This window comes from Notolabrus celidotus, chromosome 23, assembly GCF_009762535.1.
Source record: "Notolabrus celidotus isolate fNotCel1 chromosome 23, fNotCel1.pri, whole genome shotgun sequence".
In the NCBI taxonomy this organism is placed as follows: domain Eukaryota; kingdom Metazoa; phylum Chordata; class Actinopteri; order Labriformes; family Labridae; genus Notolabrus; species Notolabrus celidotus.
In genome coordinates this window covers 4,475,256-4,491,112 of record NC_048294.1, presented here as the reverse complement: position 1 = coordinate 4,491,112, position 15,857 = coordinate 4,475,256, and the positions used below count along the sequence as shown (strand labels likewise).

Genomic DNA, 15,857 nt, shown 5'->3' with positions numbered 1-15,857 from the left:
TGTTTGTGTGTGTGTGCATTGGTGATTTTTTAGCTTTCAGGACTAGAGGTGCGTGAGGCTGAGACTGGCATGCTGCGCCAAGCGAGACGAGTTAGCGCGGCGCGGTCAACGCTCTGCCCTTTATTGCGTTGGGTTCCTCTCAGAGTATATCGCTTCTACACGAGTGGGGGGCCCTTTTTGATTACACTCACACACACGCACGCACTCACACACAAACCCCAGAGCGATCACGTCCAATTTGCAGGTTGGGTTGAGGGTTGATTCCAGGAGGAGCGGGCGCGGCGCCAAGAATAACACGGCGGTTAGAGCGGGTTGACTATTAAAACTAGGAGTGAGATTAATCATATTCAGGGGTTCTTGTGGCATTTCAGCAAATTAATCAGGGAGATTTATACCACAGGGGGCTCGGCGTCCAGAGCTGGAGCGTGTTGGACATGCCACATGACTGGAAACAGGTGATTAAATGTGCAACCTTTGTGCAGCGAGAGGTAGAAATGAAAGAAAAAAAAGGAAGACACGTGAATGCAAGAAAAGTTGGGGAATAAGGCAAAGAGAGGTGAAAGTTCAGGGTTAAAAGGATGGTTAGAATGTGAGAGTGTGCAGTTAGAATGAAAGGATGGAGACTGAAAGACAGGATGGAAAGATAAATAACAGAGAGAGAACAAAGAGCGACGTAGGTTTTGATTTACGAAGTGAAAAAGATAAAACAAGGCGCAGAAAGCCTCAGCATGAGAGAGTGTGAGAGGAGAAGGAGAGTGACGGAGTGTGTGAGAGTGAGATAATGCATCTGTGTGAGCAGCATACTGTAGATATCTCCGTGGCGGAGGTTGTGTCCACATGTGGGGAGGATGAAACAGAGGCCGGTGTGCAGGGAGCGAGGGATGACAGAGAGGAGTGAGAGAAATAAAGCAGAGACAGGACGAGGAAGAGAGGGGGGGAAGAGGAGGAGGATGGAGAGAGGAGAGTTTGTGCTCTCTGGCTGTGATGTCGGGGCATGTCCTCAAACTTCAAACCCCGACTCTTCGTTTTGACCTTTTTAAAAGCGTTTAAAGCGGCGTTCTTCACAGAGGAGTGAAACGTTGACTTGGCGGCTGAATCGGAGCGATACTGAGAGAAGAAGAAAAGAACATTAGTTAGTTATTAATACTTCCTCTGTGAGCGCTTCATCATTACAACTCGCCAAAAAAGCTTTCTAAGCTGACAGACAGAAAAAAAGATGTGAAGATTTCACCCTCTGCAAATGAAGTGACTGATAAAAGTAGTATAGGAGGTCGAGCCTTCAGTTATCAGGCCCCTCTCCTTTGAAATCATCTACCAGTCAGGGTGCAGGAGGCAGACACCCTCTCTACTTTTAAGAGTAGGCTTCAAACTTTCCTTTTTGATAAAGCTTATAGTTAGAGCTGGATCAGGCTTGAACCAGGTATTTGTTATGCTGCTATAGGCCTAGACAGATCCTATCCCCAACCCCCACATCACTCACTTTAACTCTTCCTGTCCCATTAAAGTTACTAACCATAGACCTTTCTGGAGTCCCTGAGCTCCCTTGTCTCATAGGTTCCTCTGGATTGCTGCTGTAGATTCCTTTTTTGGGTCTGTTTCTTTCTTTCTTTCTTTCTTTCTTTACTTCTTTCTCTTTTTTCTTTTTTTTCCTTCTTACTTTCTTTCTTTCATTCATTTTTCCTTTCATTCCGTCTTTCTTTCTTTCTTTCTCTCTTTATTCCTTTCCATTTTCTTTCTCTCTTTTATTCATTTTTCCTTTCATTTCTTTCTCTCTTTTATTCCTTCCTACTTTCTTTCTCTCTTTTATTCCTTCCTGCTTTCTTCCTCTTTTATTCCTTTTTCCATTCATTCCTTCCTTCTGTCTTTCTTTTGTTCATTTTTCATTTCATTCCTTTCTGCTTTCTTTCTTTCTTCCTTTCTTTCTTTCTCTCTTTGTTCTTTCCATGTTCCTTCATCCTTTATGCCTCATTTTCTCATCCCGTCCTTTCCTTCTGTAATTCTTTCACCATTTATTCTCCTCTTTTTCTTTCTTCTCCTCTTTTTCTTTCTTCTGGTCTCCCTCTCTTTTCTCTTTCCATAGACCTTTCTGGAGTCCCTGAGCTCCCTTGTCCCGTAGGTTCCTCTGAATCTCTACTGCTGTGGACGTGCCAGACTCCAGCTGCTACAACTACTACTATCCGTCTCACCACTATCATCTCTCTCTCTCTCTCTTCATCTCCCTCTATCCCTCTCTCCAACTCGGTCTCAGCAGATGTGTGTCTAACATGAGTCTGGTCCTGCTGGAGGTTTCTGCCTGTTAAAGGAAGTTTGTCCTCGCCACTGTAACTTGCTAAATGCTGCAAAGTGCTCTGCTCATGGTGGATTAAGATGAGATCAGACTGAGTCCTCTCTGTAAGATGGGACTGGATCTGATCCGGTCTTGATGTTGGGTCTTTGTAAGGGTCTGGACCTGCTCTGTTTTTAAAGAGTCTTCAAATAACTTTTGTTCTGATTTGGCGCTTTATAAATAAAGATTCCATCAGTTCTGGCATTTTATCCATCACGACAAAGAACAATAGAGGGCTGGTTATTATTTTCAAGCTCATAAAACTCATAAAATTAACTTTCATCAACATCACTCTGATCAACCTGTCGTCTGTTTTTGTTCCAGGTGACGGAGAACATCATCTCCAAACAAACCTTCATCGGTCAGTATCTACCTCACGCACACACACACACACACACACACACTGAAACACACACACTCCACCATGTATCATCACTCTCTAACCTTTCTTCTTCTCCTCTCTCTTCAGAAGCGAGAACGATGCCTCGCACTTTCAACAACTCGGGGTCAAAGTTCATGACCTCGGTGGCCCAGAGGCCTTCTGCCCACTTGACCCTCAGAGACTCCGGCGCTCAAGGTGAGGCTGAGGTCATTACTGGAGGTTAGAGGTGACAGAAAACATGTGAAGAAGAAGAAACTGCAGCTTTTAAAAGTCTCTTTTATGTTTTATGTCTTTTTATGAGTGCCTGTCACTGAGGACGATTTAAATCCAGGAAGTCTGATCCATTACAGGCCCTTATTCCTTATCCTGCTCGTATTCCACCCTCGTCTTCCAAATGAAACACGAAGTTGCACAATGAAGGATTCAGCCTCATTGTGTCTGAGCTATTGTTCTTCTCATAAACATCACTTCCTGCATACCACAGGGTTTCTTTTCTCTGCAAGAGCTCGCTGAATCAGAGAGATGTGTCGGAGCACGGAGCTGAAACAGAGACATTTATTAGGCGGCGACTTTATAAAGTACCCTGCTGTGTGTGTGTGTGTGTGTGTGTGTGTGTGTGTGTGTGTGTGTGTGTGTGTGTTGTTAAACGTGTTATCTAAAGCTGGAATGTGTTCCTCGTGTGTGTGTGTGTTTGTGTTGTCCAGACCTTCGTATCATTTCATCAGAGAGTGGCGTGCAAACTGAAGGGTGTTGACAATCTGGCAAAGGCCGAGCGATGTTATTTCCACTGAGCTGACAAAGGGCAACGATGCTGAGTGTGTGTGAGTGTTCGCGTGTGTGTGTGTGTGTGTGTTTGGAGAGGGAAGAGAGGGTGAGGTTAGAGCAGAAAGAGTCGACCCGTGTTTAGTTTTCTAATAAACCATTATCTCATTAATGTGGACTGAGCTGAATCCAAGCCAAAACGTTAACACACCTATCAAACACACACACACACACACACACACACACACACACACTGATATACTCCCGAACATGTGTCCTAAGAGCACTTCTCCTCAGTATTTATATCCTGTGATTGTTGCTGAGTGTGCAGTCTGCTTTACATACACAGTATTTAAACATACAGTGTGCTGTGTATGACAAACAGCTGGCAGCCTCAGAGCCACAGACTGACAAGAAGTGGATGCAGCCTCCTGGTTTGAAAAGTATAGCCAATGCAAAGTGTCTTAAACCTGCATTTTTTACGATGACCAGCAGGGGGCGACACTATCAGCTGCAAAACAACGCTCAATGAGACTTCTTTAAAATGTTTTATAGCATTAATCACCTTTTTTAGGTACTTTCCAACTCCTCTTCAACAAAACACAAAGTTCATTTTGTAATTTCGGTGACAGCAGCTAGCTACAAACTTGCAGCCTCTTCAATTTCAATCAAGTGTTAAATGTGGAGTCAATGCAGAAGTCCCCAAAACTGCAGTTCCTAAAGTGTCCACAGGAGGCTGGTCCCAAAACTGAAGGAATCCCCATTAGAGTCAATATTAAGATGCCCATTTTTACAGCAAAGTTAAACATGTTTACAGCCTTTTTAAAAATATAATTTATGTCTCCATACCAAATGTTTTATCCTTAAAAACTGTAGGGGGTGTTACAAATTTTTATGACGGGAGTTAAACAGGCGACCTCTGCGGCGAGGACTATAGCCTCTGTATGTGGGACGCTTAGACCGCTAGGCCACCAGTGCCCCATATTTTCTTCTTATAAAGGGTTACAGTTTAGCCTGATGAGGCACAAGTAATGGCATAGTGTATTTTACTTGCAGATATGTGAGTCGTAGCTGTTAGCTTGTTTCTAAATGAGCTTGGAGTACATTGGCGTTAGCATTTCCAATATGGCGTCCACTATCTTTGGATTATAACACCTCTTCAGAAACTATTTGGTGATGTCACCAAGACCACATCCGTACACGTCAGGCTATAGTGTTGGTTATTGTGGCTACAGTATCAATGGTTTATGGAGCCAGTCCATTATTGGATAGGTAGCTACTTCCTGTATAATGTAAGCCGTTTTGCTAGCCCAAATTTGCATCTAAATGACAACATGCACAGTGAATTATGTTCGATAGCACAAACATTAGCTGTCAAGCTCCAATCTGTTTAAATATGGTCACTTCTCTATCCCAAAAAAAGAAGATGGTGGTGGACAAACAGTCAATCAGATGGTTACATCGATTAGCCGATGAGCTGTTGGTGTATGTTCCAAAGAAAAGACAAGCTTTTCATTTTATAAAAACAACAGGAAAAGGAATCCAGGTGTAACATGAACACCTGTGACGTATAACTCATTACTGTTAGTAATGGGATGCTAGCTTAATGCTGCTCCACCTATTTCTATCTCACCATCTCACCACTAATCTGTGTATCTCGCCTACAGGGATCCCTCCCTACCTGATCCCCACGGCCGGTCTGCACCAGTCCTGTCGTCATGTGGTCCGCTCGTGGGCCAATCAGAGCTTTGGTGCTCACCTGCACAACATGACGCTGACCAATGGGAAGCTGCGAGTGCCCCAGGACGGGCGGTACTACCTGTACTCACAGGTGAGCATACGGCAGCTTTAGTGCTATAATATTCAGGGATCTGTTGGCCCTACAGTCGTTGTATTTTCTACAAGTTCTGTGTTTATTAACAGTTCATGTTTTTATGCTGTTTTCCCTCCAGGTGTATTTTCGTTACCCGTCTCCTGCAGCGAGTGAAGGAGACCAACGCAGCGTCAGCCACCAGCTGGTGCAGTGTGTCTACAAGAAAACGTCCTACCCGAGCCCCATACAGGTACGCTATCCCTTTAAGACTGAGTCACATTGATCGATTGGTCGTGAGATTTCTTTCTAATCTTGATTGTCTCTCCACTGCAGCTCCTGAAGGGCGTGGGAACAAAGTGCTGGGCTCCCGACGCCGAGTACGCCCTCCACTCCGTCTACCAGGGAGGACTGTTCGAGCTGAGGGCCGGCGACGAGCTCTTCGTCTCCGTCTCTTCTCCGACCATGGTGAACGCCGACGACTCCTCCAGCTACTTCGGAGCCTTCCGCTTGGACCTTTAAGAGGAAAGGCTTTGAAAGAAAAACAACAAACAAACATGGGACAATGGATGGATGGATGGATGGAGGAAAAGTTGGGCTGGAGACTTTTGAATGTCCGTTGTTTGGGGGGGGAAAAAAAGGCTCATTTGGAGAGAGCTGCTGGATTTTGCATCCTCAGTTTGCTCGGACGGAAACGAAAGGATGGATTGGATTCACTCAAGTGAACGATGCGAGAGAGTGTGTGGAGAAAGGGAAGGGAAAAAATGGATTTGTCTTCCTTACTCTTTGTTATGCAAAAACCTAACCGTTGAGATTAAGTTATGCAAGGATTCATGTGCAATCACTCCAAAATAAATGTGAGGATATCAACTTTCTGGTGATTCTTGGGGAAGGAAATTACTTTTTGGACGTGAGAGAGAGAGAGAGAGAGAGAGAGAGAGAGAAGTGAGCCACAGAAAACATTATGAAGTCTCCCTGTAAAATGAGAGTTGCCCGAAAATTAGGCCCACCCATGCTGCCCTGATCCCAAATTAACACACGAATCTCAGCGTATCTCGCACATAAACGGGCTCCTAATGGGGAAGCAAGCGGACCCTCGGATTTGGATTCCAGACGGAAGAATGTAAACACAATAAAAACTTGATCCTTTGCATCGAAGATGTGAGGAAGGACTGTGGACTGGTGAGAGGAGAGAATCAAACCAAAGCAAAAAAAAAATTGTGGAATATACGTTTTTTTAAAGTGTGCCATGAGAGTACTGTACATATGAACGGCTGAGACTGAAATCTGTGATGATTTTTAGAAGTGATTCTTGTGTATTTTACTTTGACTGGACTTAAAACCACTTGGACTTTGTGGAGGATTTTCCACCCCGAGAAACTGAAACTGTGGATTTTTATGTTTGGACGTTTTGTAAGAGTCGGAAACATTTGCTTCTTTGTACTGAATACTGTAAAGAGACTTTGAGAAGCGACCTGCAGTGCCTTTAAAACAAAGGAGTGTAAGAAAAGGAAAGCAGGTTTTAAAGTGTAAACAGAAATGAGCCCAGCAGAAGGAAAGAGAGAGAGAGATAAAAGAGGCTGTCAAGGGAATGCTGCTAAACTAGTCCACATTCCTGATATCCCTTCTTTTCTCTCTCACTTTCACTTCGCCATCTTTGTCTTTCGTTTCATGTGAAGAATTTGGGCAATCTTGTCTTTCTTGTCCGCCTGGTGAAGCTGCGTTCACTTTTTGTGTCAAGGATCACTTAAGAGCACAACCGGAGGGAACAAAAGGCGTGCAGAATCAAAACAAGGCGACAGAGACTGGCTGTATGAAAAGTTCACACACTATTGTTTGAGTTGTTTCACATCAAATGAAAAAGGTTTCTTTGAAGTTTGAGTTACGAAACGATTCCTCCATTACACTGAAATAAATTCACTTACATGTTTTGACACCTGGGGTCTGAAAAAGTCTCTTTTTCTACTGAATGTAGCTGCTTTTAAAGCTCCTGTGAGGGTTGATTTTGGCGCCCCCCTGTGGACAAAGTAGTCTCTGCATGTGTTATTACTTTTTACAAAAATCTCTGCCCTCTTTCAGAGCCCAAAAGTATCACTCATTGAGAATCTTTTCCATGATATAACAAGAGGGTTTTAGGAGCTGGTCTGACACCTACCCCCCACTAGGGACTTCAGACGTAAATAAGGTATATAAAGAAATAGTTGCTCTTATTTTGATAGCAGTCTTTTCTTATTTAGGTCATAAAGAGGCAACAATATCAACTTCAATGTGTTTCATGAACAGATAAAAGTTCCTCACAGGAGCTTTAACCCTGACATGGGAATCACCAAAACACGAAATCCCCATTAGTTACAGCCTGGCTCTGAGGGTGTGACAAAAACAGGAGAGGAGACGAAGGGGGTGCAAATTTGATTCTGAAGTTATTACAAAAATAAGGAAATAATAGAATAAAGGGTCGGTGCGTAAGATAAAGAAACAGGAGAGCCGATTAAAGAGAGAGAGATATATATACCGAATGGGAGAAGGATTTATGGTAACAGCTACACCAGGCCCAGGTGCAGCTCATCACCTTGATGACAACCCTGGATCTGAAAAAATCGGCATCACAGAACACCAAGTTATGTGGAGGGGTCGTCACATGACTCTGTTCTTTCATCAGATTGAATTTGGCCAAACATTACGGGCCAAAAGTACCGAAATAACACTTTGGTAACACAAAAATAAAACATGAAATAGGTGAAGATTTAATTCATTTTAGCATAGCATAAACAAAAATGTTCAACATAACACTGACGTTTGTTTTTTTGATACTCTTTTTTATTGATTTTTCAATTTTATAAACACAAACATTAGAACAAAATAAAACAAAACACATAACAAAACATAAAAAGTCCCACCCAAACTAACAGAGAGCGCTGCGCCGTACATACACACAAGAAAAATAAGTAATTGAAAAGACAACAGGAGACAGGTAAACAAAGAGCACATACAAGAAATAAATGAAAGGGCAAACAGTCCTCATCTTCCAGGCACAGATGATAAGTTATATCTTCAGCAAGAAGGAGCGCAGGGGTTTCCAGATCCTCCAGAACTTGTCTGGTTTTTGATTAAGGTCATGAGTCAACTTCTCCAGAGGAATAAGAGCAGAGATCTGTGATATCCACATGTCAACTGAAGGGGCCTGGGGGACGTTTTGTTTTTCTAATTGATCACCTTTTCGTCAAAATGTTAATTTCTCTTTTAACAATGTTCTTTAAAAATGTGCTTTCATGCAAACAAGTTAAAAAACAATGTTAATCAGAAGACAGTTAGCCTAGCTTAGCACAAAATCTGTTATTTGGGTTAGGAACGTTTTTGTCACTTTTGGGACTTCCTTAATGACAGGAAATGTGCCCAACACCAACACACAAGAGACATTAAACATGGGAGTTAGAGCCATCTACCAGTCAGGATCCGGGAGGCAGACACCCTCTCTACTTTTAAGAGTAGGCTTCAAACTGTACTTTTTGATAAAGCTTATAGTTAGAGCTGGATCAGGCTTGAACCAGCTCTTAGTTATGCTGCTATAGGCTTAGAACTGACACACTGGGATCCCTCTCTCTGCCCGTCTCTTACTTTAACACTTCCTGTCCCATTAAAGTTACTAACCATAGACCTTTCTGGCGCTTGGTTTCTTCGTAAACAAAATTTGAAGACAAAAAGAAACAAAAATGTTCAACGTAAGACTGACATTTTCTTTTTTTTTTTGATCACATTTTTGTCAAAATGTTAATTTCTCTTTTGACAATGTTTTTTAAGAATGTCTTACAAGTTAAAAAACAATGTTAATCAGAAGACAGTTAGCCTAGCTTAGCACAAAATCTGTTATTTGGGTTAGGAACGTTTTTGTCACTTTTGGGCCTTACTTAATGACAGGAAATATGCCCAACACCGACACAAGAGACATTCAACATGGGAGGTAGAGCCTTCAGTTATCAGGCCCCCCTCTCCTTTGGAATCATCTACCAGTCAGGATCCGGGAGGCAGACACCCTCTCTACTTTTAAGAGTAGGCTTCAAACTGTACTTTTAGATAAAGCTTATAGTTAGAGCTGGATCAGGCTTGGACCAGCTCTTAGTTATGCTGCTATAGGCTTAGAACTGACACACTGGGATCCCCTCTCTCTGCCCGTCTCTTACTTTAACACTTCCTCTCCCATTAAAGTTACTAACCATAGATCTTTCTGGCGCTTGGTTTCTTCGTAAACAAAATTTGAAGACAAAAAGAAACAGAAATGTTCAACTTAAGACTGACTTTCTCTTCTGGGGCACTGGTGACCTAGCGGTCTATGCGCCCCACATACAGAGGCTATAGTCCTTGCAAGGGTCGCCGGTTCGATTCCCGGCCAGTCGACCATTTCCTGCAGCTCTACCCCCACTCTCTAGTCCCCACATTTCCTGAATCTCTTCAGCTGTCCTATCAAATAAAGTCAAAAAGGCCAAAAATATATCTTTAAAAAATGTGAATTTCTCTTTTGACAATGTTAATTAAAAAGAGCTTTCATGCAAACAAGTTAAAAACATGTTAATCAGAAGACAGTTAGCCCAGCTTAGCACAAAAACTGTTATTTGGGTTAGGAATGTTTTTGTCACTTTTGGGCCTTCCTTAATGACGGAAAATGTGCCTAACACCGACACAAGAGACGTTAAAATGTTAAAAAATATGAGCTCCAAAACATGTCACACACTGAGCCTTCATTTTGGCTTCACTTTTGTACAATAGGAGAAGATAGAGAGGCATGTTGTCCATCGATACACGGTCAAATGCTGTCGGTGCTCTGGAGAGCATTTCGCCGGGCTCTGATACAACATGACACCTGGAATCACCGACACACAACCTGAATGTGTGAATCTCAGAGCTCCAAAGCAAACATTTAATCAAGCAAATAGAAAAAGTAAATCTGAGGAAAACTAAAGCCAAGTATGGACAAGACACAGACACACACAAAGAAAGATTTGGCAGGAGCTACGTTGGATATTCAGAGACAAACCATGCACCAACCAGTACAAACTCAACCCCTACATGCCTCTATAGTACGCAACGCACACAAAGGGGATGTACACATCAGCTCGCACCACATTCAAGCTTCATCATCATCATCATCATGCAACTTCACATCCACTAGTGTGAAGACACACTCTGACACACGTACGCTCATTTATCTGCAGCGTCTTGCCTCCCTGAGACGTCTGGTTGTTGTCAGCTGGAGGCATGCGGGGAGTGTGTGTGTGTGTGTGTGTACGTGAACTTACAGGACGTGCTTGCTTAGAGGGTTTTTTTATCACGTGGAAAATTCTTCAACACCGGGTCCAAGACACACAAACACACATGGAGTTTGTTTTACCTGAGAGAGGAGAGGATTACACACCGACACACACACACGTCTAATAAGTCAATGTCTGGGTTAAACCCTTCCTTCTGTTACTGTGGTTCACATTCACTCGTGTATATACCGTCTGCAGAAACAACCATCCTGTGTATTTTTCTGAAGTCGGCGAAGGCCCTATTGTAACCCTAAGGATTGTTCTTTCTTCCGCCACTTAAAATGCATTTTTGGACCCCTGAATGTGAATGAAAGCGCAGATATTTTTGCACACTCATCGGGCCTGGTGCAAAATTTACTAATTTATGGGTCTCGCAAAAAAAAAATCAGTAGCGCCCCCTAGAGGTAAAAATAACACCCTACGCATAGAGTTTTCTTGAGCTACATGCATGAAAAGTCTTACGCATATTCATGGCATCAGGACGCACAAAAAAGTCTATGGCACCCATATTCAAAACTCAACAGGAAGAGCGCCACCTAGCTTTGAACATGAAAAATGGGGCCAAAATGGGTCCGTGCAAGGGTGCATACTTTTGCTAATTTCTCCTAGAGCTTTTCTCCGATTCGGTCCGAACTACGCACATTCTATAGTAAACCCATTGACGATTAATACAAAGTAAAGGCATTCCGTTTAGAAGAAAGTTGTGGGCGTGTCAGACTTTGGGGCGGGGCATGAAAAAAAAAAACGTTGGAAAATTGATTTTTGTGACTTTAAAATGCACGTAATCTCACCTCATCCAACACACTCATCAGTCCTGGGAAAAATTGCGACATTTTATGGGTTTCGCAAAAAAAAGTCGAAAAAATGTGCTCACTAGCGCCCCCTACAGTTTTCAAAAACCCCTCCCCATAGGGGTTATTTTGAGCTACATGCTTGAAAAATTTTACGCATATTCATGGCATCAGGACACACAAAAAAGCCTCTTGCACCCATATTCAAAACTCAACAGGAAGAGCGCCACCTAGCTTTGATCATGAAAAATGGCGTCCAAATAAGGGTGCATACTTTCCCTATTAACTTCTAGAGCTTTTCTCCGATTCAGTCCAAACCAAGGGCAACCTATAGTAGACACCTTGACGAGAAAAAAATTTCAGAACAAATTTTGATCAGACAAAAATTGTTGGCGTGGCAGGCGTTGAGGTGGGGCATCAAACGCACATACAGCTTTGAATGTGAAGAATGACGCCCAAATAAGGGTGCGTACTTTTGAGAGCTCCTCCTAGAGATTTTCTCTGATTCAGTCCAAACAAGGCACATTCTATAGCAGACATATTGACGATTAAATTATTGTTAAAGGAATTCTGTTCAGACAAAAATTGTGGGCGTGGCACTCTGTCAAGTTTGGAGCTTTTCTTGGCAATCTGCCAAAAACTTGGAACATTTGCACCACCTAAGCCAGTATATACTCTCAGATCTTGCTTTCGCATCGTGTGGTGGCAAATATCAGGCGGCGGTTTACATGTGGCGGCGGCTCGCGTAGGCGGCGGCTGCAGGTGTGCAAGGGCCCGTTCATCGCAGCTTGCGGCTTTAATTTTGTGTTGTAGCTGCTTCCCCTCCGCTGGTTGTCATGCACTCTGTCACATTTCCTCCGGGCTCCCCAGCATCACATACTCTCCCTCTGTTGAACTAAAAATGTGTTTATTATCCAGGGTGAACTTCAACAATCAAGACTTTTTTTGCCTTTTCTTTCTTGCACTCCAAACAAAACAAAGAGTTCATTGGAAGCGGTTCAGCGACCATGATAATGCAGCATACACACTACAACGGCATAAATCCCCCAAAACCAGCTGGGAAAACTTCTGCTTTGAATGTGTCGGAGGCGTGTTTGTACTGGACGGTTCTGTAGCTGTGAACATGTGTAGCTCATTGTTGCTGAGAAAATAAACAAATATTTGAACGTTGCCTGTGTATGTGGAAATCTATATGTTGATACGAGGAGCACCTCCAGTTCAGGCTTCACGGTAAGTCTGGTTTTGATAATTTAGAGGTCAATAGAAACTTTCCTCTTTGATGAATCTTATAGTTAGAGCTGGATCAGGCTTGGACTGCCAAAGGAACTGACACACTGGGATCCCCTCAGTCTTTGTCACTTACTTTAACTCTTCCTGTCCCATTAAAGTTACTAACCATAGACCTTTCTGGAGTCCCTGAGCTCCCTTGTCACATAGGTTCCTGTGGATCTCTGTGATCTTTTCCATCCTCCTTTCACCCTGATGATAACAGTTTATTGAAACTAAAAGTCTCTAAAAGTAGTATGGGAGGTAGAGCCTTCAGTTATCAGGCCCCTCTCCTCAGGAATCCTCTACCAGTCAGGGTCCGGGAGGCAGACACCCTCTCTACGTAGGCTTCAAACTTTCCTTTTTTTGATAAAGCTTATAGTTAGAGCTGGATCAGGCTTGGACCAGCTCTTAGATATGCTGCTATAGGCTTAGACTGACACACTGGGATCCTATCTCTCCACATGTCATTCACTTAAACACTTCCTGTCCCATTAAAGTTACTAACCATAAACCTTTCTGGAGTCCGTGAGCTCCCTTGTCTCGTAGGTGTCCTCCCGTAGACGACCTGCTGCCGTGGACGTGCCAGACTCCAGCTGCTACAACTACTACTATCCCTCTCACCACTATCATCTCTCTTTCTCTTCATCTCCCTCTATCCCTTAATCATTTCCACCCTCCTTTCACTCTGATAATAACAGTTTATCTAAACTGAAAGTCTCTAAAAGTAGTATGGGAGGTAGAGCCTTCAGCTATCAGGCCCCTCTCCTTTGGAATCCTCTACCAGTCAGGGTTTGGGAGGCACACCCTCTCTACTTTTAAGAGTAGGCTTCAAGCTTTCCTTTTTTTGATAAAGCTTATAGTTAGAGCTGGATCAGGCTTGGACCAGCTCTTAGATATGCTGCTATAGGCTTAGAACTGGCACACTGGGGTCCTATCCCCCCTCACTTACTTTAACTCTACCTGTCCCATTAAAGTTACTAACCATAGACCTTTCTGAAGTCCCTGAGCTCCCTTGTCTCATAGGTTCCTCTGGATCTCTGCTGCTGTGGACGTGCCAGACTCCAGCTGCTACAACTACTACTATCCATCTCACCACTATCATCTCTCTCTCTTTCTTCATCTCCCTCTATCCCTCTCTCCAACTCGGTCTCAGCAGATGTGTGTCTAACATGAGTCTGGTCCTGCTGGAGGTTTCTGCCTGTTAAAGGAAGTTTGTCCTTGCCACTGTAACTTGCTAAATGCTGCAAAGTGCTCTGATCATGGTGGATTAAGATGAGATCAGACTGAGTCCTGTCTGTAAGATGGGACTGGATCTTATCCGGTCTTGATGTTGGGTCTTTGTAAGGGTCTAGACCTGCTCTGTTTGTAAAAGAGTCTTCAGCTGACTGAATACTTCAGACATCACACTAAACAACGTGTCAGCACACACTGTGGTTCTGGCTGTTGATGCGTGTTCCTGTACCAACACAAACATGGATGGGAACCAGCTGCTTGTTAAAATTATATGAAGTGCAATTTGGACTCAAAAAGCCAAAAAAGTGGAGAAAAATAGAGCGGGGCCTGGGCGAGATCCTGCCTTTCACTGCAGCTTTCTCACATCAAAACCTTCTCCAGTCTTCTCTCTCTCTCATTTATGTCAAAACACTAGAGCCCATTGTTTCAAAGGCAGCCAATCTATTGCAACATGCAGTCGTGACCTCAACACAAACAGTCACTGAGAAGAAATGTGCTACATTTGAGGACATTAACTGGTAGAAATGGAAGAAAATATTTATAAGTGTCTCTTTTAGGTCCTCTTATATTCAGAAGAGTAATCAAAAACAGGACTACAACCTACTGTATGGTGAGTTCATGTGTAATACTTTGATGTTTGGGGCTGAACCGTGTGGACAAAAGATCGTCCCTTTATTATGTTGTGTTACAAAAAAAGGGGCGGGGAGGGAGGAAACCAGCTCTCTATCAACCCTATTCCACCGAGGCAGTTTCAGGGCTGGTTCGGAGCCGGTGCTCAATTGAGAACCAGGTTTTGGTGTTTGGAAAACAGGTTCCAGAGCAGCACCAACTCTTTAGTGGTCTAGAACAGGGGCAAGGGCCGAGGGGTGAGAGTTGCTGTGACCAAAAAGAGAAACCGAACAAGTGTCTGCCATTTTCCTACTGCGAATAAATGACAAATACGAAGCTGGATGAGTTCTCTTCGGGACCTCATGTGATTACGAAAAGCCAGGAGCCACACCAGCAAGCATGCTACGTTGTCCGCCATCGTTGTTATTGTGAGAGAAAGCTGTGTTCTAGCGCTGCTGGGAAACGTGTTCCTGTAGAAGTGACGTCATGACATGGCTCTTCCACAGGCTCGAGCGGCTGGAAAAACAAACTGGTGCCCAGTTGGTTCAGCTTGAACCAGCTTGAGCACCAACCTGAAACTAGAACCAGGTTTGCGTTGGTCGAAAAGGGGTACAACAGGGCCCAGCTCTTAGATCTGAGTCATTCGCACCACATCACAACCACCCTCCTCCACTGCTCCCTGATTGTCTTGAATCGAAGGGTCTTCAATGAAACCTGCTCTCCACAAGGTGAATTTACTTAATAGTGGGGGGAGCACCGTGCACGACAAGGGCAGACAATCTGCAACAGCCTGAATGATCTTCATCAGAAGAAACAAGCTGCAAATGCAGAAAGGAAAAGGATGCATTTTTAAAAACATATGCAAAGGTCCAAAGCAAAGGCAACAACGGGAACACACTGCAATGATCAAACATGCTGCGAGAAGGCAGAGCAACCGCACTGACACCAAATGGGCTCCAAATACAGGAATGATGCGAAGCAAAAGCACACGAAACATCTGCTTTGCATCATTTATGTGTGTTCTGAGAGCTTTCTTTGCATGCATCGTTTCTGCATTTGCAGCTTGTTTCTCCTGATGGGGATCATTCAAGCTGTCATAGATCGTCCACCCTTGTTAGCCACCGGAGTGGAGAGCTGTTGAAGAATGGCGCCATCAGCTTGGTCCGCAATGCTATGTACCCCAGCTCTCTTTATGCAGCTAACGGGCCGCTTGCAATACCCAATGGATGGGGACCATTTTTCAATTATGCTATGTTGCAACGGCGGACATGACGGCACACGTCCATGTTGAATTATAATGAGTATCACGCCATCGTCTGTATAGTGGTCACACTGATACACGGGGCCACTTTTTAGATGCAATAAAAGGTTT

At 43.6% G+C, this 15,857-nt stretch overlaps 1 protein-coding gene across 1 annotated transcript in view; it reads left to right on the top strand.

Moving 5' to 3' along the window:
* tnfsf10l (TNF superfamily member 10, like) overlaps window positions 1–7,216 on the top strand; it is a 90,895-nt gene extending 83,679 nt beyond the window's left edge. Inside the window, exons 3-7 of the mRNA XM_034677251.1 lie at window positions 2,651–2,687; window positions 2,796–2,903; window positions 5,138–5,301; window positions 5,423–5,533; window positions 5,617–7,216. Coding sequence (XP_034533142.1) covers window positions 2,651–2,687; window positions 2,796–2,903; window positions 5,138–5,301; window positions 5,423–5,533; window positions 5,617–5,802 — 606 coding nt within the window. The 3' untranslated portion in view covers window positions 5,803–7,216. The remainder of the gene's footprint in view (window positions 1–2,650; window positions 2,688–2,795; window positions 2,904–5,137; window positions 5,302–5,422; window positions 5,534–5,616) is intronic.
* Window positions 7,217–15,857: the final 8,641 nt, after the last annotated feature.